The 20687-nt window shown below is 47.5% G+C and overlaps 1 protein-coding gene across 1 annotated transcript in view; it reads left to right on the forward strand.

Annotated features, from left to right (window-relative positions):
* The window catches only part of prr12b (proline rich 12b), a 30783-nt gene that overhangs the window by 8180 nt on the left and 1916 nt on the right, over positions 1–20687 (forward strand). Inside the window, exons 4-16 of the mRNA XM_036937942.1 lie at positions 15–4414; positions 5613–5813; positions 10243–10317; positions 14256–15051; positions 15152–15690; positions 15953–16069; positions 16279–16412; positions 16581–16751; positions 17346–17632; positions 18656–18775; positions 19086–19183; positions 19370–19504; positions 20325–20420. Of these exons, the coding sequence (XP_036793837.1) occupies positions 15–4414; positions 5613–5813; positions 10243–10317; positions 14256–15051; positions 15152–15690; positions 15953–16069; positions 16279–16412; positions 16581–16751; positions 17346–17632; positions 18656–18775; positions 19086–19183; positions 19370–19504; positions 20325–20420 (7169 nt within the window). The remainder of the gene's footprint in view (positions 1–14; positions 4415–5612; positions 5814–10242; positions 10318–14255; positions 15052–15151; positions 15691–15952; positions 16070–16278; positions 16413–16580; positions 16752–17345; positions 17633–18655; positions 18776–19085; positions 19184–19369; positions 19505–20324; positions 20421–20687) is intronic.

The following is a 20687-nucleotide window of genomic DNA, read 5'->3' on the forward strand; positions in this document are numbered from 1 at the left end:
TCCATTTCCCATAGCGATGCACACTCAGCCAGAGCTCTTCATCGGGTCTGGCTCCTTCCCCTCCTCCTCCCTCTCGGCCTACCAGCACCCAGCCTCTTTCTCTGGGCGGTCCTTCCCTGGCGCCTCGCTCTCCCTCCAGGACTCCCCCACCTTCAGCCCCACGTCCAACGGCCTCCTGTCCCCCCATGACCCCCTGCTGCACATCAAGACGCCCTCGCAGTCTAGCCTGGGCTTCGACCGCTTACTCTCCTCACAGGGCGCCGCCTACCGAGGGTCGCAGGACCCCACAGGCCCGCCGCAAACCTCCTCCTCCTCCTCAGGCCGCCACTTACCCCCTCCCCAGTTTAACCTGCTGTCCTCCCAGCTCCAGGACCAGTCCTCCCAGTTGTACAATGCCTCTGTGTTCTCATCGGCACCCGCCCCCCCTCCGCCCCAGCCACCCCAGGAAAGGGCCATCCCCCGGCAGGACAGTGTGATCAAGCACTACCAGCGCTCTTCTCCGGCTCAGTCCCAGCTCTCCTCCTCAGCCCCCCACCCCCTGCAGCACTACCTCAGCTGTGGGGCATCGGGTTACCAGCAGATCTCCCACCACCGGCATGGAGGGGTGTCCTGCAGTCCGCTGGGAGAGCAGAGCCCTTCAGCAGACCCCAAACCCTCCCCCCGGTCAGACCAAGTGTACCGCCCCATCATCCAGACCCCGTACACCTCCTCAGCCGCCTCCTCCTCAGGATCAGGTGGAGGTCTAGGGAAGGGGGCTAAGAACTCCAGCTCCAGTAGCGGCTACTCCTCCTCGGGCTCTTCGTCTTCCCGAACCCCCCACACCCCGCCCTCAGCCTCCTCGTCCTCCTCAAACTCCAACCCTAACCCTTCCTCCAGCTCCTCGTCAGCCCCATCCAGACAGCAGCCCCCAATTCAGTCTGCGCCCCCTCCCCCACCTCCCCCTCCAGTGTCCTCCGCCCCGGCCCAGCAGCCTCCTCCTAAACCCTGCCTGTCAGCATACGGGTCCCCTGTGGCCCCCGCCAAGCCCACCGCAGGCCTCCCTGGACAGACACCTCCCCAGCAGCAGTCCTACTCCCCCAGCCAGCCCCCTCCCTCACACCTCCCCTCTCACCAGCCCTATGGGGGCTTCAGCTCCCCCCAGGCCCAGGACCTGACCTCTGGCCCTGGGAGTTCTGGGAAAGGGTATGGAGGACTGGGGCCAGGAGGCCGCTCCTTCTCTGCCGAAGTGGTCTACGGGACGGACTCAGGATACAGCTCGCTGCCTACCTCCCTCGGGGGAGCAGGCAGTCCCTCGTTGGGGTACGGTGGCCCTAGGCACTCCCCTGCCCACCTGGGGTCTGGGGGGGGTGGAGGGTCAGCCGGCAGCGGGGCAGGGTCCGGGGCTGGTGGTGGTTCAGGAGGTGGGGGTGCAGGATCAGGTGGTAGCAGTGGAGCTGGAGGAGGCAGCTCATATCACCTCCCTGACTCCAGCCCCTCTCCCTCCAGCAACTCTGGCATCATTCGACCTGGGCTGCACTCTCCTGCTCCCGCCCACCCTGCCCAGTCCCCCGGGGGAGCCGGGGGGAACAAATACCTATCCTCCGTCCTCTCCCCTGCCTTCCTGTCCTCTCCGCAGGGCTACCCCGACACCCGAGGCCCCCAGCCTCAGTCTTACCACCCCACGCCCCCCAAGCCCAAGCCAGACACCGATATGCTGGGAGTGGAGCGCTCTCAAGACGAGGAGGATGACGATGACGATGACTTCCTGATCCAGCACTTGCTGCATGCCCAGAGCCCTGCGCCTCACCCGTCCCAGCACCACCCCCAGCAGCAGCCGCCACAGTCCATCCCTCAGGCCAGGGATGGGGGCAAAGGTCTGGCCTACGACCTGAGTAAGGCCTCTGAGGAGCGCTACCACCTGCAGAGTGTCATCCGCACCAACAGCGCCACCAACAGCTCGGTCCCCGGTACTGCAGGTAACGTCAGCGGAGGTGGCCTGGAGAGCCAGTTGGAGATGTCGCTGAAGAAACAACAGCAGCAGCAGGCCAAGAACGAACGTGGGCTGTCTGGAGCAGGAGCCAGCGGAGGAAGGGGGGGGGCAGACTCCCTCTCCCACCCCAACCCGCACGTCCCCTATCCGCAGCAACACGACTCCCTCGGCTCAGTGGTGCACTACGGCAGGAGCGACCCTTACTCCCAACACCCTCACTCCCAGCACCCCCACCATCCCTCGCAGGCCCCCTCACACCCCCAACACACCCAGCACTCCCGACACGCCCACCCCCACTCCCATGGCCACCCTCACATGGAGCTCAAAAAGCCTCCCGACTCGTCCGAGCTGCCATACCTGCGGAAGACACCCGAACTGCAGCAGCAGCCCCGACAGTCCCAGCCCTCCCTTTCCCTCATGGACTCCCCTCCAAACCAGCCCCAGCAGCCTCCCTCTGCCCACATGCTCCAGTCTGTTCTGTCCCACACTACCCGCAACAAGATGGACACCCAGCAAGCTGCTTCTCAGCAGCAGCAGCACTCCATGAGTCAGCAGGCCATGATGGGGGCAGGTGGAGAGGCAGAGCCTGGGGGACAAGCAGGGGTGGATCCCCAGCCCCAGTCTCAATCCCAGCTGCAGCTCCAACTCCAGTCCCAGGCTATGGAGGCCCACTACAGCCAGGCCAGCCAGAACTCGGTTTCTCCGCTGGACATGCTGGAGCGCACCCTGTCTCGTGCCAACAGCAGAGACAGTGGAGGGGCCGTGGAGAGAAGTGGGGTGGGGGGAGGAGATGGGGGCAGTGGTGACGGACACAGGCAACAACAGCAGCAGCACAGGCTGCCGTCTCATCACCACTCCCAACAAACTGCCTCCAAGCTTCACGACTTCCTCTCCGAGCCAGACCTGGGAATAACCACGACCTCCCACCTGCACCACCTCAACCCACACCACCCCCACGTACATCACCAACAGCAGACCCACCCGCACCACCCCCTCCCGCACACCCATGCCCACCCCCACTCCCACCACCTGGCAACCAACGCAGGGCCCCAGCAGCAGCAGCCTCCGCCCCATCAGAGGGACCAGGAGCCCCAGCTCTGTCAATCCCAGTTGGACCAGCTCAAAGAGCACCAGTTTGACACTGTGAGCCCTGTGGGGAAAGCGGGCCAGATCCAAGGCCAGCAGCAAAGGTTTGTGCCTCTGACCTCCATCTGTTTCCCAGACTCCCTCTTACAGGATGAGGATCGCTCCTTCTTCCCCGGCATGGAGGATATGTTCTGCTCTGACGACTACTCCAAGTCGAGCTGCGCCGGGGTTCCCGGGGCAGGCCAAGGGGTGCAGGAAGGTATGTCTGAGGCACGTGTACAGGGACCAGACAGCATGGAGGACGTCAAGACCAGTGATGGAGGAGGTGGCTATGACATGATGGGTCACCATGGCGACCAGGGGTATGGGTACTGCCACAGCCTCACGGAAACAGAAAACAGCACCATGCATCTGGACCTGGACTCTCTGAAAACCCATGAGCTCCCGTCCACTGTGAACACAGAGCAGCTCGGCCTCATCCAGTCCCAGACCCCAGGCCTTGGCTTGGGGGTTCCAGGGGGAGTTCCTGGGGACGGCTCCGCCAACAAGATGATTGGGGGTACGGGCGTGGGTGGAGGTTCTGGTCTGGCCGGGCTGACGTCACCCATCTTCTGCTCCTCCCGACCCAAGAAGCTGCTGAAGACCAGCTCCTTCCACCTGCTGAAGCAGCGCCGCGACCCGCAGCCGCAGGCCAAGAAGAACTACGCCCAGGAGTATGAGTTCGAGGATGACGAGGACAAGGCTGATGTTCCCGCTGACATCCGCCTGAACAGCCGGCGGCTCCCTGACCTCCTCCCCGACCTGGTGTCCAGCTGCAGGAAGGCTGGAGGAGGAGGGGCCTCAGGGGTGGGCTCCCTCAGCCCTCTGATGGGCGACCTGGACTTCTGCCACCCGTCCGGCTACCCCTCCCTTGGCCCCCCTCCCCAGCTCCTACCCCACGACGGGCCCAAGAAGAGGGGCAGAAAACCGACCAAACCCAAACGTGAAGGGCCGCCTCGGCCCAGAGGGCGCCCTCGCATCCGCCCGCTCCCGGAGCCGCCCTACTGTAGGGGGTTGATGGGAAATGTAGGCGGGGAGACCCGCAGGGGTCGTGGGCGGGGTAGGGGGCGTGGCAGGAAAGAGGAAGGGATGATAGAGATGCACCGAGAAATGAACAAAGTACCCGACCTCCAATATCATCAACAACAACAACAACAACAACAGCAGCAGCAGTTTCACCAACAACAGCACTTTCAACAACAGCAGCACCAACACCATCACCTCCAACAGCAGCAAAATATACAACCTCAACAGCAGCAGCACCTACAACACCTTCATCAACAGCATCCACAGCACCAGAAACCTTTCAAGCCTATCAAGGTAAGGGAGACATGAGCAGAGTGATATCATGTTTAGATAGCGAGTTGTATGGACTCCGTAAGTGCCTTCAGAAAGTATTCATACCCCTTGACTTATTCCTTATTTTGTGTTACAGCCTGAATTATACACACAATACCCCATAATGACAAAGTGAAAACATGTTTTTAGAAATCTTAGCAAATGTATTGAAAATGAAATACAGACACATCTAATTTACATAACTATTCACACCGCTGAGTCAATACATGTTAGAACCACATTTGGCAAGGTTTACATCTGAGTCTTTTGGGGAAAATCTCTAAGAGCTTTGCACATCTGGATTGTACAATATTTGCACATTATTATTTTTTTAATTCTTCAAGCTCTGTCAAATTGGTTTATAATTACTAGACAGCCATTTCCAAGTCTTGCCATAGATTTTCACGTCGATTTAAGTCAACTGTAACTGGGCCACTCAGGAACATTCAATGTCTTTTTGGTAAGTAACTCCAGGAAATATTTGGCCTTGTGTTTTAGGTTATTGTCCTGCTGAAAGGTGGATTTGTCTCCCAATGTCTGTTGGAAAGCAGACCAAACCAGGTTTTCCTCTGTGCTTAGCACTATTCCATTTATTTTTAACCCTAAAAAAACTCCAAGTGCTTGTCGATGACAAACATACCCATAACATGATGCAGCCACCACCATGCTTGAAAATAGGAAGAGTGGTACTCAGTGATGTGTTGTGTCCATGCAACTTATTGTGTGACTTGTTAAGCACATTTTTACCCTTGAACTAATTTAGGCTTGCCTTAACAAAGGGGTTGAATATTTATTGACTCAAGACATTTCAGCTTTTCATTTTTTCTTAATATGTAAATATGTCTAAAAACACAAATCCACTTGGACTTTATGGGGTATTGTCTGTAGGCCAGCGACATAACACCTCAATTTAATCAATTTTAAGTTCAGCCTTTAACACAACATCATTTTAAAAGGTCAAGGGGTGTGAATACTTTCTGAAGGCACTGTAAGTAATCAGTTGTGTTATTTCCTCTCTTACCCCACTAACTCAATACTACTACTATCCCTATACCCCTCTCTTCAACTATCCCTTTCTTTTTCCCCTCACCATTCCCCTAATACCCTCATTCCTCCTTCTCTCTTTTCCTCTTTTCCCTACACCCATCACTCTCCTCCATCCCCTCTTTACATCTCTCAGATCAAGCTGCCTATCCCCTCTATGTCTCCCTCGGACTCCTTGCTAAGGACAGACTCCCTGTCCAGCACCGACCCGGTTCTCTCTGACGGGTCGGTGGGCTCGGCTCCCTCCCTGGGCCTGAGTCCTGGACCCACTGCTGGGATGGACATGAACATCACCAGGAGCCAGGAGAAGATGAAGCAGAAAGCTCAAGCCCAGGAGGTAAGTGCATCTGCCTTTGTCTTTTTTGGGTTCTACCTGCTGTTTTTTATTTGGTAAATCGTACTGTCGTGTCTTTGGCTATGCCGGATTAATTGCTATAACATGCTATTCTATAAAATAATTTATCTGTAATTAATATCACCTGATTGAGCTAATCATGTAAATGTAATTAACTAGAGAAACGGGCATCATGAAAGAATATTTATTGAGCTGTTATCTTCCGAATAAACTCTTAAAGATTTAGTAATATTTTACATCAATAGCAGTCAACATTAATCGTCATCTTACTTCAGTCTCATAATCTGAAAGTTGTAAATTCTTGAAGAACCCTGGCTAACAATTTGAATCAGCAATATAAAATTGGGTTTAATTATTTATTTACTAAATACCTAACTAATCACTCAGAATTACATATACAAAGAATGAATTATACCTAGATAATTCTTTACGTCATAGGAAAATGTCCCTAGCGGGCGGAACAGATATGACAGCTTGTTACCCAAAGGAAAAGGGGCGGGGTTTGAGTGAAAGAGCGGGAGACTGGGGAACAAAGGGAAGAAGCTGTGCTATCGTAAATACAGTATCTTATGCATTCTAAATTACCCTCCCATTTGGAAAGGATACTCTGTCTGTTCCTTCCTAACCTGCGTTTGCAGCTGCGGTCGCTAACTCAACGGCTAGGAGGTATCACTTCTGTCGTGAATAAGAGTTCAAAGTTCATACCATTCGCAACCAAAGCTCATGCTGATGTTGGCTTCGTTGGCTTCGTTCTGTAGTTTTATCTGAACCATTCTGACATAGGATCATCAGCCTACCTCATTGGAACATTGTTGTCGTCAAGAGCTTATATAGGAAGGAAGAGGAGGGTGTGTTTGAAAAGTTTTATTACCTCTGTCTCTGAGTGAGCAGCCCTAACTTAATGAAAACCCACATCTCACATTTTAGAAGCTAAAATCACATTTCATCCCATCACAAATAATTTCATATTCAAACATTTAAATTGAACAACAATTCCATGTGACTCTGATAACTCTGATGTATAGACTTTCCACTGTAGAGCTTATGTCATCTTATCATTGATGAGAATGTCTCAGATGACAAACGAAACTGACATCATATTCATTAAGTACCACTGCATATGTTCAATTGTTCGGATTACCAGAATATAGTTCATTTCCCCCCCACCTTCTGACGTTCCCAGAATCTCTATGTTAACCAAGGGGTTTTGCAAATGTAACCTTAGTAGGGTAGAGAGAGGAAAAAGGGGGGAAGAGGTATTTATGACTGTCATAAACCAACCCCCAGGCCAACGTCATGACAGTACCTATTACGTTATTGTTTGCTTTAATGTTTACGTCACTCACCATCTGTCATTTTGACCAGTGTTCAGCTTTATCCAAACTTATTTACCACTACATGTACATCCTTGGGCAAGGGTGATAGGTAGGCCTCTCTCTATAAGACACTAAGGGATAGTTTCAGAGAATCAGTAGTGATGCATTGCTTTGATTAAAAAAAATATATATTTTTTAAATATATTTCATCAGCAATGATGTTTATTTTTCTACTGAACTCCCTGGTCAGTACTTCACTGTTGATTTGTTGTTATGCACTGTAGCTACAGTATCTGAGGTTTCGAAAGAGATTCCTTCTCATTAGTGGGTGTACCTGATATCTTTTTAAATTATTCATGTTCGGCAGAGCTTCTCACTTCAAAGTGGTGAATTTGGGATTCGTCTCTGAGAATGACAAAGGTATTTGATGTGTGTTTTGGGGGATTGATGCTCTGTGGTGTGTGACTAAACCTGAGAGTTTTCTCCTCTTTCCTGTCACATTATACACAGCAGCTTGGGAGGGATGGATCACTTGTCTCTCTTTCAGAGGGGAAATTAAAACTGACAAACATTTTGCAAAGAAAACTGAAATATTTCTGATATGAACAACTAGGCCCAAAAAATAACTTGGACATCTGCCAGATGTGATAATGAGTATGTTTTTAATCTGCATCTGACTTTATATAATTTAAATTCAGCATATATAGTATTCAATATTTACAGTGCCTTCAGAAAATATTAATGCCCCTTATTCCACATTTTGTTGTGTTACAGCCTGAATTCAGAATGGATTAAATCTTTTTTTTAAATCTCACACATATACACAAAATATCCCATAATGACAAAGTGAAAACATGTTTTTAGAAATGTTGGTAAATGTATTGAAAATGAAATACAGAAATATCTAATTTATATTAGGTATTCATACCCCTGAGTCAATATATGTTAGAATCACCTTTGGCAACGATTACAGCTGTGGGTCTTTCTGGGAAAGACAGCCATTTTCAAGAATTGCCATATTTTCAAGACGATTTAAGTCGAAACTGTAACTCGGCCACTCAGGAACATTGTGTCTTCTTGGTAAGCAGCCCCAGTGTAGATTTGACCTTGTGTTTTAGGTTATTCTCCTGCTGAGAGGTTAATTTGTCTCCCAGTGTCTGTTGGAAAGCAGACTGAACCATGTTATCCTCTAGGATTTTGCCTGTATTTAGCTCTATTCCATTTATTTTTATCCCCAAGAAATCTCTAGCCGATGACAGGCATACCCATAACATAATGCAGCCACCACTATGCTTGAAAATATGAAGAGTGGTACTCAGTGATGTGTTGGATTTGCCCCAAACATAACGCTTTGTATTCAGGACTTAAAGTTAATTTCTTTGCCACATTTTTTGCAGTTTTACTTTAATTTACTTTAACTTTTATTGCAAACAGGATGCATGTTTTGGAATATTTTTATTATGTACATGCTTCCTGTTTTTCACTCTGTCATTTAGGTTAGTATTGTGGAGTAACTACAATGTTGTTGATCCATCCTCAGTTTTCTCCTATCACAGCCACTAAACTCTGTAACTGTTTTAAAGTCACCATTGGCCTCATGGTAAAATCCCTGAGCGGTTTCCTTCCTCTCTGGCAACTGAGTTAGGAAGGATGCCTGTATCTTTTTAGTGACTGGGTGTATTGATACACCATCCAAAGTGGAATTAATAACCTCACTATGCTCAAAGGGATATTCAATGTCTGCTTTCTTTTTATTTTATTTTGACCCATCTACCAATAGGTGCCCTCCTTTGCGAGGCATTGGAAAACCTCCCTGGTCTTTGTGGTTGAATCTGTGTTTGAAATGTACTGCTCGACTTAGGGACCTTACAGATAATTGTATGTGTGGGGTACAGAGATGAGGTAATCATTCCAAATCATGTTAAACACTATTATTTCACAGAGTGAGTACATGCAACTTCTTATGTGACTTTTAGAGCACATTTGTAGTCCTGAACTTGCAGTATTTAGGCTTGACATAACAAAGAGTTTAAATACTTATTGACTATTAATTTGTAAACACTTCGGAAAAACACAATTCCACTTTGACTTTATGGGTTATTGTTGGTAAGCCAGTGACACAACATCTCAATTGAATCAATTTTAAATTCATACTGTAACACAACAAAATGTCAAGGGGTGTGAATACTTTCTGAAGGCACTGTATATTTATTTATATTCGTTATTTTGTATAATAATAGTCGGAATCTCATAGGAAATCATTAAGATTGTACACTGCCCTTTTCCCGGTGCTCAAAGCACTTAGTCACCTCATCCTCTATCAATATGTGATTGTAGTCTGAGCGTTAAGTGTAACAGCTGCCAGCCATGTATGGTATTGTGGGGGGGTGGGGGGGGGGCTTTTGAATGTATTTCTTATGTTGGGCTTGAGATAGATAAGATGGAGTCTTTTTGTGTGAGTTTGATGTTCTGGATTCCATCTGTTGATGTCTGCTGGTTGGTCATGGTAAAAGTAAAATGGCGGCTGTTGCCTCAGCAACAGGGAGAGTGTGGACACAGGAAAGTGGCCAATGAAATGAACAGTGTAGATTTCTGTGCGATTTTCTAATTCAATCCCTTCCTAACTCTCATCACTTGCCTTTTACTCATTGTAAAGCGGTTGTAATTACAAATATATACTGGTATCAATTGACTGTAATGCCCTTTTAACATAATGCAGTAAGTTTAATTGACGAGAGAGAACATTTTCACAGGGGTGCAACAGAGACTGTTGTTTTGTCTTATTCAAATGTGTTCAGATGTCCATATTGATGTTGAACAGCCGAAACGGTGGCGACCGGTTTCCTCACATCACTCTATAGAACAGGGAATATAACCTCAACTAAACAACAATGCAAAGTCAATCAATCAATCAATTCATCAGTCATCAATTGAATCATTCGTTAAACCTCTCTTGTAGCACACAGCAGAGCCGATATGCCAGAAATGTAAATGTTGCCCCATGAAACAAGCGGGCCGGACCACTGCTTTTAATTGATTGTGGGGTTTCGTTTTTTGAACATGTGATTAATGTCTTTGCTTTGTGGCCGCCACAGATGACGTGGGAAAGGGACATGGATGAGCAGCTGACCCCAGAGGCCTGGGCTGCCATGCAGAAGCTCTCCAACACGGTGAGAAACCTCAATCCGTTCCTACCTACGCCTCCGAAATAACTCACAGTGTCATCTATAATTCATTACTCATATTTCACAAGTCCTTTAACTCAGAGATCCCTTCAGCGCTGGGCAACTCGTCAGGCAAGAAGGGCTTCAGGGTAACTCGTCAGGCAAGAAGGCTTCAGGGTAACTCGTCAGGCAAGAAGGCTTCAGGGTAACTCGTCAGGCAAGAAGGGCTTCAGGGTAACTCGTCAGGCAAGAAGGGCTTCAGGGTAACTCGTCAGGCAAGAAGGCCTTCAGGGTAACTTGTCAGGCAAGAAGGGCTTCAGGGTAACTCGTCAGGCAAGAAGGGCTTCAGGGTAACTCGTCAGGCAAGAAGGGCTTCAGGGTAACTCGTCAGGCAAGAAGGGCTTCAGGGTAACTCGTCAGGCAAGAAGGGCTTCAGGGTAACTCGTCAGGCAAGAAGGCCTTCAGGGTAACTCGTCAGGCAAGAAGGCTTCAGGGTAACTCGTCAGGCAAGAAGGCTTCAGGGTAGGCTCTACCTCAGTCACAACAGTGGTAGGCTAACGTTGACTGGAACACAAACATCCAGAGGAGAGCTTGTGTGTGTAGTTAGAGTTTGTGGTTAGTGGGGCGAATAAGATAGAGGGGCATAAGGCTCCACAAGTGATATTTCAAGTCGGGGAAAGACAAAAGAGAACACATTGGCGTGTGTTAGTTTTATTTTCAACATTTTGGTGCAATTTTCTACAAGTATGTGGGGCATTTTCACAACTCTAGGCATTTTTGATTGACTGAGTCCCACACAGACCTTCACAAAGTCACTTGTTCACTGCACCAAATCAGTCTTTCAATTTGGACACATTCAATCTAAGTATCTGGTTTTCAAAATGCAATGTTCACTTGCCTTTAGATAATGATTTTCTTGTCATTTTTTAACAATACAACTATCACTTAATCGAAGTGCTCCAAACGTAACTACTGAACCAAAAGATTGCTTACTGTAACGTATATAGTTTGATAACTTCTGAGCACTACATTTCTATATTTTCCCCTCCATAAATGTATCAAATTTGACATAAATTTATGTTGGAAGGTAAAACCGAATCATATATATGGATGTGGCTGTAAATACTACATCATCATATTCCATCAGCCAGTGTGCTTCAATAGGACAAAGTAGAAAGAGTCACTCTGTGCTACCATTTGGAATTATAGTGTAGTGTACAATGCACTGCTGAAATACCTGGGTTGTATATAACAATATACAGTGAGCTCCAAAGCTATTTGGACAGTTACACACTGTACTCCAGTACTTTGGATTTGAAATGATACAATGAATATGAGACTATGAAGTGCAGACAATCAGCTTTAATTTGAGGGTATTCATCATTATCGGGTGAACCATTTAGAATTTACAGCACTTGTTGTACATCGTCCCCCCTTTAGGGGACTAAAAATATTGGGACAGATTCACTTATGTGTGTTAAAGTAGTCAAAAGATGAGTATTTGGTCCCATAGTCCTAGCACGCAATGTGTACATCAAGCTTGGGACTCTAGAAACTTGTTGGACGCATTTGCTGTTTGTTTTTTGTTGTTTCAGATTATTTTGTGCCGAATAGAAATGACTGGTAAATAATGTGTCGTTTTGGAGTCACTTTAATTGTAAATACAAGTAAGAATATAATATGTTTCTAAACAATCCTACGTTAATATGGATGCTGCTATTATTACGGAGAGTGCTGAATGAATTGCGAGTAATGATAAGTGAGAAAGTTACAGACGCACAAATATTATACCCCCAAGACATGCTAACCTCTCACCATTAAAATAACAAGGGAGGTTAGTATTTTTTTTGTGTGTGGGGGGAGGGGGGGATGATATTTGTGAGTCTTACTTTCTCACTCATCATTATTCATTCAGGACTATCCGTAGTCATGGTAGCATCGACATTAATGTAGAAGTGTGTAGAAACATATTCTTATTTACAATAAAAGTGACTCCAAAATGGCAGAATACATTATTTACCATTTCTTTCTATTGGGCACAAAATAGAAATGAAACAAAATACCCTCAAGTTAAAGCTGACAGTCTGCACTTTAACCTCGTAGTCATTGTATCATTTGAAATCCAAAGTGCTGGAGTACAGAGCCAAAACATATGTACTGTGCAAGGATAATGGGACTGTAAGACTAATGAAACCGTGAGACATCAATGAATGAACAATCAAATGTTCTGAACATAAGATACAAGTGTTATCAGTTTAGTTTTGTACTTAGAGTTTTGAAAATATCCCACTGGGTGCAAGCTGGTTGAGTCAACGTTGTTTCAGCGTCATTTGTCAACGTATTGTGACGTGGAATCTACGTGGAAAATACAATGGATATGAAAAAGGTTCACAACTATTGTTCTGAGGTTATCAACCACAGGATTATGTCATCATGGTAACCACATTTCAACATAGACAAACCTTATGTTGAATTTGCAACTTTAAAACAACGTCAGATTTTCACTGTTATATCCACTGTCAGAAGAAACAAAACAATAGACTGGGCAGCACCTCCTACTGGAGAATTGCTCTAGCTACAGCTACCCTCCCATCCAAAGTTTTAACAAAGCCCAGCTATTATATTTGTCACTGACTATTAACAATGTGCTATTGTGAGTGATTGTTGAGAGATCTCTGCTTAAAAACTAAATAGTCACCGTTGCTATCATTCCATCCATGGCCAAATGTTGAGGTTAACTATACATTTCTTCTTACGTAGTCATATAAAGTGTGCATGTTTAAGATGGCATGCATAGGTCATTGCACGTCCGTGGAGATTGCTGTAATAATCTCAGCAGAATCTCAAACGGCATTGAGCACTTGCACCATGTACTTTTAATGTAATCTCAACTGCAATCCAGGTCATTTGGTTCTGCCATTAGAGGAAGCACAGTGATATCACAATTGTATAAATAAACAAAATATCTGACTTTGTAGTCCCATTTGAACTTTGCTGTGCAGTTTATATGGTTGAAAGCGCGGGGATAGGTATTTGTTTGACGACTAAACCAAAAATCAGACAGTTTTTTATTTTGGAATTTGGTTGTGCTTTTAGATGGTTGAAAGGATGGTGATAACACGTTGGAAATTCAACAAACTTTTTATTTATTTTTCGAGTGGGTGAATAGAGGTTGTAATCTCATTGATCAACGTCTCAACCAAATATTAGCCAATTATCCACGTTGAAATGACGCAGTGTGCCCAGAGGGATACCGCTTACATCTGAAAAAGGTCCCAAAGTGATTTTTTTTTTAAAATGTCAGGACAGCCAAAACAGATGACCTCTCCATTTGGCTTTGCTTTGAAGATGCATTAGAACTGTGTGTATGTGAGGCTGTGTGTGTGTGTATCAACATAGAGCTGTGTTTTTGAGGCTGTGTAATGCTGTGTGTGTGTGTGCGCATATCGGCAGCCTATAGAGGGCGGAGCGGAGACGTGAGTCTGAGGTGATTGACAGCCAGCCTCTCTGACTGACAATAAAACGGAGAGAAAGGGAGAGAGGAGAGAGAAGGCTGTTGCCAGGGTAGCTGTTGCCATGGTTACCCAATTATATTTTCTTACCACCCTCAGACCCCCCCTGCTGTTGGTAAGGTGAACTACCTCTATTCAGAGGAAGAGAAAGGTTTCTAAAGGTACACCCCAACACGAAGCATGGAAAAATACAGTTATATAGCATTTAGGGAGATTTTACCATTGGTTTCTGTCCAAGCTTTATTATAATATATACAAATCACCCTCCTATATACCCTTTTTTTTTCACTTTTCCCATTCACACCCTTTTCTCATTTCTCCTGCTATTAATTTTCTTATTTCTTTCCTCCCCGGTCTTATCTGCACCTCACCTTTCCTCTCCCCTCTTTTTTCTTCTCTCCTTATCTCCTCTCCCCCCCTCCTCCCTCTTAGACGGAGGACAAGCCCCCGGAGCTGAAGTCTAATTTCATGGCCTCCTTCCTGGACTTCCTCAAGACGGGGAAGAAGCAGCCTGAATCTGGACCTGGTGGACCCCAAGACCTCGGAGGGCCAGTGGAAGGAGCTGAAACCACAGACTCTTCCTCCCTGAAGGGTAGGATCCTGTCCCCGCCTCCCCCTCCACCGCCCCCTCCTCCACCCCCTCCGTTTGGGGACAGTAGCGAGGGCGAGGACGGGCTGAGCCCCTGTAAGCGTCTGGACGACGAGCTGAAGAGGAACCTGGAGACGCTGCCGTCCTTCTCCTCCGACGAGGAGGAGGACTCTGTCAGTAAGAACCAGGACCTGCAGAAGAGCATCTCCTCGGCCATATCTGCCCTTTACGACACGCCCCATACGCTGGCTGCAGCCGTGGCCCCGCTCCCACCCAGCCCATCTCCGCCCCAGAGCCCATCGCTGCCACCAACGCCGCCGCCCGTGGCCCAAATGCAGGAGGACGTAGCCGATCTGGAGGAGCAGGACGATGACGTAGAGACAAACATGCAACTTCACAACACACAGGCCAACGCACAGCCAAATACACCGCCCCCAGAACAGGAAGGACTGAAAGGGATGGACGGAGAGGACGAACGACAAGAGGAGATGGAGAAAGAGGAGGAGATGGAGAAAGAAGAGAGGGTAAAGGAAGACCTGAATGTAGAGTGCAGGGGTGTGGAGAAAGAGGTAGAGGAGAGGGAAGAGGAGGAGGAGAGAGAGCCTGAGTTTGAGATGCTGGATGCTCCAAAAGTGGAAGGTGAGTAGCCTACAATCCCAGATGTTCTGAAATGGTCTGACAAACAGTTGTTCATTTCCAAAGATGTAATATACTCTGAACCCCCCCCCCCCCCCCCCAGATTCTCCATCCGGGCCTCCCCTCGCCCCCGTACCCCCCTCGCCCCCATCCCTCTCCCCGTCCCCTCTCACTTCTTCCTCCCCCTCCCCCCTATCTCCCCCACCCCTCTCCCCACCCTCCCCTCTGCCCTTCCAGCATAAGGATGATGAAGAGGAGCAGCAGGAGCCGTCCCCCCAACAAACCCACCACCCCTCCGCCTCTCCTCCCCCCAGCTCCTCTCCCCCTGCCCTGCCCTCTCCACCCTCCCCTTCCCCTGCAATGCCCCCCTCCACTACCCCCCCTCCCTCCTCCTCCCCTCCCCTTTCGGATGCTCCAGAGTTGGCCCAGCCTTCCTCCTCACCCTCCTCTTCCCCACACTCACCCCCCACCCCTGAGGATGCGCCAGCCCCCAAGATCACCTCTCTGCACCTGGCCAAAAAGCAGGACAATGCGGCCATTGCTGGAGAGAGTGAGGAGGAGGACAGTGAGAGTGGCGGCGAGGGCATCTTCCGGGAGAGAGATGAGTTTGTGGTGCGGACTGAGGACATTGGCACGCTCAAGGTGAGGGCTTCTGGCATTTACTGTGGGAGGTGGTATGTCTTGTCTTCTCAAAAAGAAAAGAAGGAAGCCTGTACAGAATACAAATATTCCACAACATGCATCCTGTTTGCAGTAAGACACGAAAGTAAAACTGCAAATAATGTGGCAAAGAAATTAAGTTAATATCCTGAATATTCAGTCTGTAACACAACAAAATGTGGAGTAAATCAAGGGGTATGAATACTTTCTGAAGGCCCTGTGCATACTCTCTTTGTCTCTCAAGATGGCCCTGCAGACCGGCCGCGAGCCACCACCCATCTGGAGAGTGCAGAAAGCCCTGCTGCAGAAGTTCAGCCCCGAGATCAAAGACGGACAGAGGCAGTTCTGTGCCACCAGCAATGTGAGTTACTCACATCCCCTTTAAGACAGGAGACTCTCTCCTTCTTTTTCATCTCAAAGTACAATCCAGCAATGGATGCAAGGATTTTACAATCCAGCATGAGATCGTCATGATAGTTGTACACATTTTGAAGCTACACATTGTTTGTTTATAATGACTCAAATTATTATGTCTCTATAAATATTTCTCTCCCTTTCTCTCTCTCACAGTACCTGGGCTACTTTGGCGATGCCAAGATGCGGTACCAACGTCTCTATGTCAAGTTCCTGGAGAATTTCAATAAAAAGGATTATGTCCGTGTGTGCTCACGTAAACCCTGGCACAGACCTGGACTCATGTTGAGGTAGGTTTGTCCCTGCGTGTTTGCCGTACTCCTCTGGATCTTGATTCATACGTGCCCAACCCAATGTAGAGCTGAAGCCCCTACGCCCATGCACTTGTGTAGATCTGAAAATATTAACTGTAAGCAATAACCTGCAAAATTACAACAACAAAAATTGTACCTTGACAGGCGTCAATCACTCCCATCGCTCCCCAAGCCACCTCCCCCTGCCATCAGTCAAACTCCACCACGATTGGAGCGAGATGAGAGGGAGCGGAAGGAGAAAGAGAAGGAGCAGAAAGAGAAGGAGCAGAAAGAGAAGTTGCAAAAGGAAAAAGAGAAGGAGCAGAAAGAGAGGAAGCAAAAGGAAAAAGAGAAGGAGCAGAAAGAGAGGAAGCAAAAGGAAAAAGAGAAGGAGCAGAAAGAGAGAGAGGAAAAGGAGCAAAAAGAGAAAGAAAGGGAACAAAAGGAGAAAGATGGGGAGAAAGAGAGGAAACAAAAGGAAAAAGTGAGGGAGCAAAAAGAGAAAGCGAGAGAGCAAAAGGAGAAAGCGAGAGAGCAGAAAGAACGAGAGCAAAAGGACAAAGCAAGAGAGCAGAAAGAGAGAGAACAAAAGGACAAAGCAAGAGAGCAGAAAGAGAGAGATCAAAAGGACAAAGCAAGAGAGCAGAAAGAGAGAGAGCAAAAGGACAAAGCAAGAGAGCAGAAAGAGAGAGAGCAAAAGGACAAAGCAAGAGAGCAGAAAGAGAGAGAGCAAAAGGACAAAGCAAGAGAGCAGAAAGAGAGAGAGCAAAAGGACAAAGCGAGAGAGCAAAAGGACAAAGAGAAGGAGAAAGAGAGGGAGCAAAAGGACAAAGTGAGAGAGCAGAAAGAGAGGGAGAAAGCGAAAGAGAAGGAGAGGGAGCAGAAGGAGCGAGAGAGGAGGGAAAAAGAAAAGGAGCGAGAGAGGGAGAGGGAAAAAGAGAAACAGCGAGAAAGGGAGAGAGAGGAGGAGAAGGAGAGAGAAGAAAAAGAGAAGAGGCATCCACCACCTCAGGAGAAGGTGGAGAGAAGGAGCAGTGAAGAGGACCGAAAGAGACTGAGGGAGGAGAAGAGAGGAGGAGGAGGAGAGAAGAAGACAGAGCGCCCTTCGAGGGCTAGGCCAGTGAAGGCAGAGCCTCCACCCAAGAAGAGGAAGAAGTGGCAGAAGGAAGTCCCCTCTGACTCAGACTCCTCCACTGATGGGCCCAGTGAGGACCAAGGTGAGGGACTGTGTGTGTGTGTGAAACTGTGTGTTAATACAATTTTGGTATGTACAGTGGGGCAAAAAAGTATTTAGTCAGCCACCAATTGTGCAAGTTCTCCCACTTAAAAAGATGAGAGAGGCCTGTAATTTTCATCATAGGTACACGTCAACTATGACAGACAAAATGAGAGAAAAAAATCCAGAAAATCACATTGTAGGATTTTTTATGAATTTATTTGCAAATGATGGTGGAAAATAAGTATTTGGTCAATAACAAAAGTTTATCTCAATACTTTGTTATATACCCTTTGTTGGCAATGACAGGAGGTCAAACATTTTCTGTAAGTCTTCACAAGGTTTTCACACACTGTTGCTGGTATTTTGGCCCATTCCTCCATGCAGATCTCCTCTAGAGCAGTGATGTTTTGGGGCTGTTGCTGGGCAACACGGACTTTCAACTCCCTCCAAAGATTTTCTATAGGGTTGAGATCTGGAGACTGGCTAGGCCACTCCAGCACCTTGAAATGTTTCTTACAAAGCCACTCCTTCGTTGCCCGGGCGGTGTGTTTGGGATCATTGTCATGCTGAAAGGCCCAGCCACGTTTCATCTTCAATGCCCTTGCTGATGGAAGGAGGTTTTCACTCAAAATCTCACAATACATGGCCCCATTCATTCTTTCCTTTACACGGATCAGTCGTCATGGTCCCTTTTTAGAAAAACAGCCCCAAAGCACGATGTTTCCACCCCCATGCTTCACAGTAGGTATGGTGTTCTTTGGATGCAACTCAGCATTCTTTGTCCTCCAAACACGACGAGTTGAGTTTTTACCAAAAAGTTATATTTATGTTTCATCTGACCATATGACATTCTCCCAATACTTTTTTGCCCCACTGTATATTTATATGTAATGCCTTGGTTCTAGGTTCAAACCCACTCAGTGACATATTCTATGTCTCTCTCTCTCTCTCTCTCTCTCTCTCTCTCTCTCTCTCTCTCTCTCTCTCTCTCTCTCTCTATCTCTGTTTCTCTCCCCTGTAGCCCCGGTGAGAGGGGGGATGAACAGTCGAGCCATGAGGGAGATGTTCAGGAGTTACATAGAGATGCTGGTCAGTACAGCACTTGACCCCGACATGATTCAAGCCCTGGAGGACACAGACGGTGAGAGGGATGGGGTCGTGGTGTGAGCAAATGAGTGGGTGATGATTTGGTCAGGTTTGGGGTCAATTCAGTCATTTCAAGAAGTAAAATAAAAAAATCAATCAATCGCTATGCTTCTCTATGATAATTTGGAATTAGAATTTCAGTTTACTTCGTGAATTGACTGAATTCCGAGGGAATTGGCCCCAGCCCTGGGAGTGAGAGAAAGAGAGTATTGATCAAAAGTAAAGGATTGAGAATAGGATTGAGGAAGAACGATGTCATGAGATGAGTCATACGGACTCTATGTCCCTCCCACTCTGGCCCCCAGACGAGTTGTACCTCCCGCCCATGAGGAAGATTGACAGCCTCCTCAACGAACAAAAGAGGAGACTGTTAAGGAGAGTCAACATGAGTGGCCAACACCAGGTACGTCTGTCTGTTTAGTTGTAAAAATGCTGAAACCTGATTATGAAAAGTACCTGATGTGTTTGGAAGGGGAGATATGGTACAATTCCAATCTTCATCCAACTTTCTCACTATCATATTGGCAAGTGAAAACAGTCGAAATGACTACTTCTCGCTCCCTCCATCTTTTACATGTTTCTTCTCTAGGAGACTCTACATACGTTCCCCAAAATGACGGCGGACCCCCTGGACTCTGGAGCGGTCAAATTGCACCTCGGCGGCGAGTGCTACAACCGTAAAACCCTCAACCGCGTCAAGAAGAGCACCGCGCCCAAACAGCAGGTGAGTGAACCACGCCCAGTCATGAAACTCCTTGACTTTAGTTTCCCGCCGCTGACGCCAGTGTATCCAATCCGCTGCACCGTGGCTAACCCTGGCCTCGAACAATTGTGTCTAGGTGCTGTAGAAGCCGAGTAGAAGAGACCATTCTGTCTCACAAAAACTGGAGTAATAAAGTCCGGACCTGTTTGTCACTTTGCTTTGTACATAAACGTGTATCTCGGTGGGTTTAACTCGGCCCGGATGGTGTTTGCCCCGTGTACAAACAAAGCTAAACCATGACACCATCCTTATTTACTCTTGAGTTGTCTCGTTTCGTCTCGCGTAGCCACACCGCCCCAAAAAAAAACATTGTTGTCACGTCCTTTGGAAACGGTTTGAATGGTCCATTGGCTTCCGGAGGCTACATTTTTAGGGATTTTACATTTCAAGAACCCTCCCCCCCACGTGCCCGTTGAAGGAGTGCTGTGTGTTAAGCCCCGCCCAAGCAATGCATTCGATGGGTTTGACGTGTTGCAAGGCGCCACTGATTTACACCGGGGTCTTCACTCGTATTTAGCCACTTTCGGCCATAGACTTCACCAGGCTTCCCGATCAGGGAAACCGGCTTTTCGACGAGGCTATTTTTCTTATTTTAGCGTTGTTCAAGTGCATTTGTATTTTTAGTGGTCCTCTGAAAGTGTGTGAAGTTGTGAATACATAGTAGACTGGGCCTTTTCCCTGTTCCTCCTTAGCCAAAGAGAACCGGCGAGATTCCCTAATAAATTATTTCCTCTCTCTCCTTTCCCTCCATCCCCTTTTCCCGTCTCTCTGCGACTCTCAGGACCTCAAGCTGTCCACAGAGACGTGTCGTGTCTATAGCCTTTATCATTCTCTCCATCACTACAAGTATCACACCTTCCTGAACTGCAAGAAGGAGGTAAGACTCAGTAGCACAATCGCTTTTCACAACACTGACCTTCCGACACCCCTCTTTCCTCTACGGCATTGTTGTTCTTCTCTACTTTCTTTCTGTTTCTCTTTCTCCCCCCCCTCTCTCTGTTTCCATTGTGGTCAGAATAATTCAAATGGAGCACTGTGTATTCAGTCCTTTTGTTGTGGAAGGTTGGCTGTCATTTGTGAGTGGCTGTGTTGTGCTTATATAAAAATAATAACTTTATTATCCATCCTAGAGTGGATATTTGAC

This window comes from Oncorhynchus mykiss, chromosome 12 (genome assembly GCF_013265735.2).
Source record: "Oncorhynchus mykiss isolate Arlee chromosome 12, USDA_OmykA_1.1, whole genome shotgun sequence".
Taxonomy (NCBI): Eukaryota; Metazoa; Chordata; class Actinopteri; order Salmoniformes; family Salmonidae; genus Oncorhynchus; species Oncorhynchus mykiss.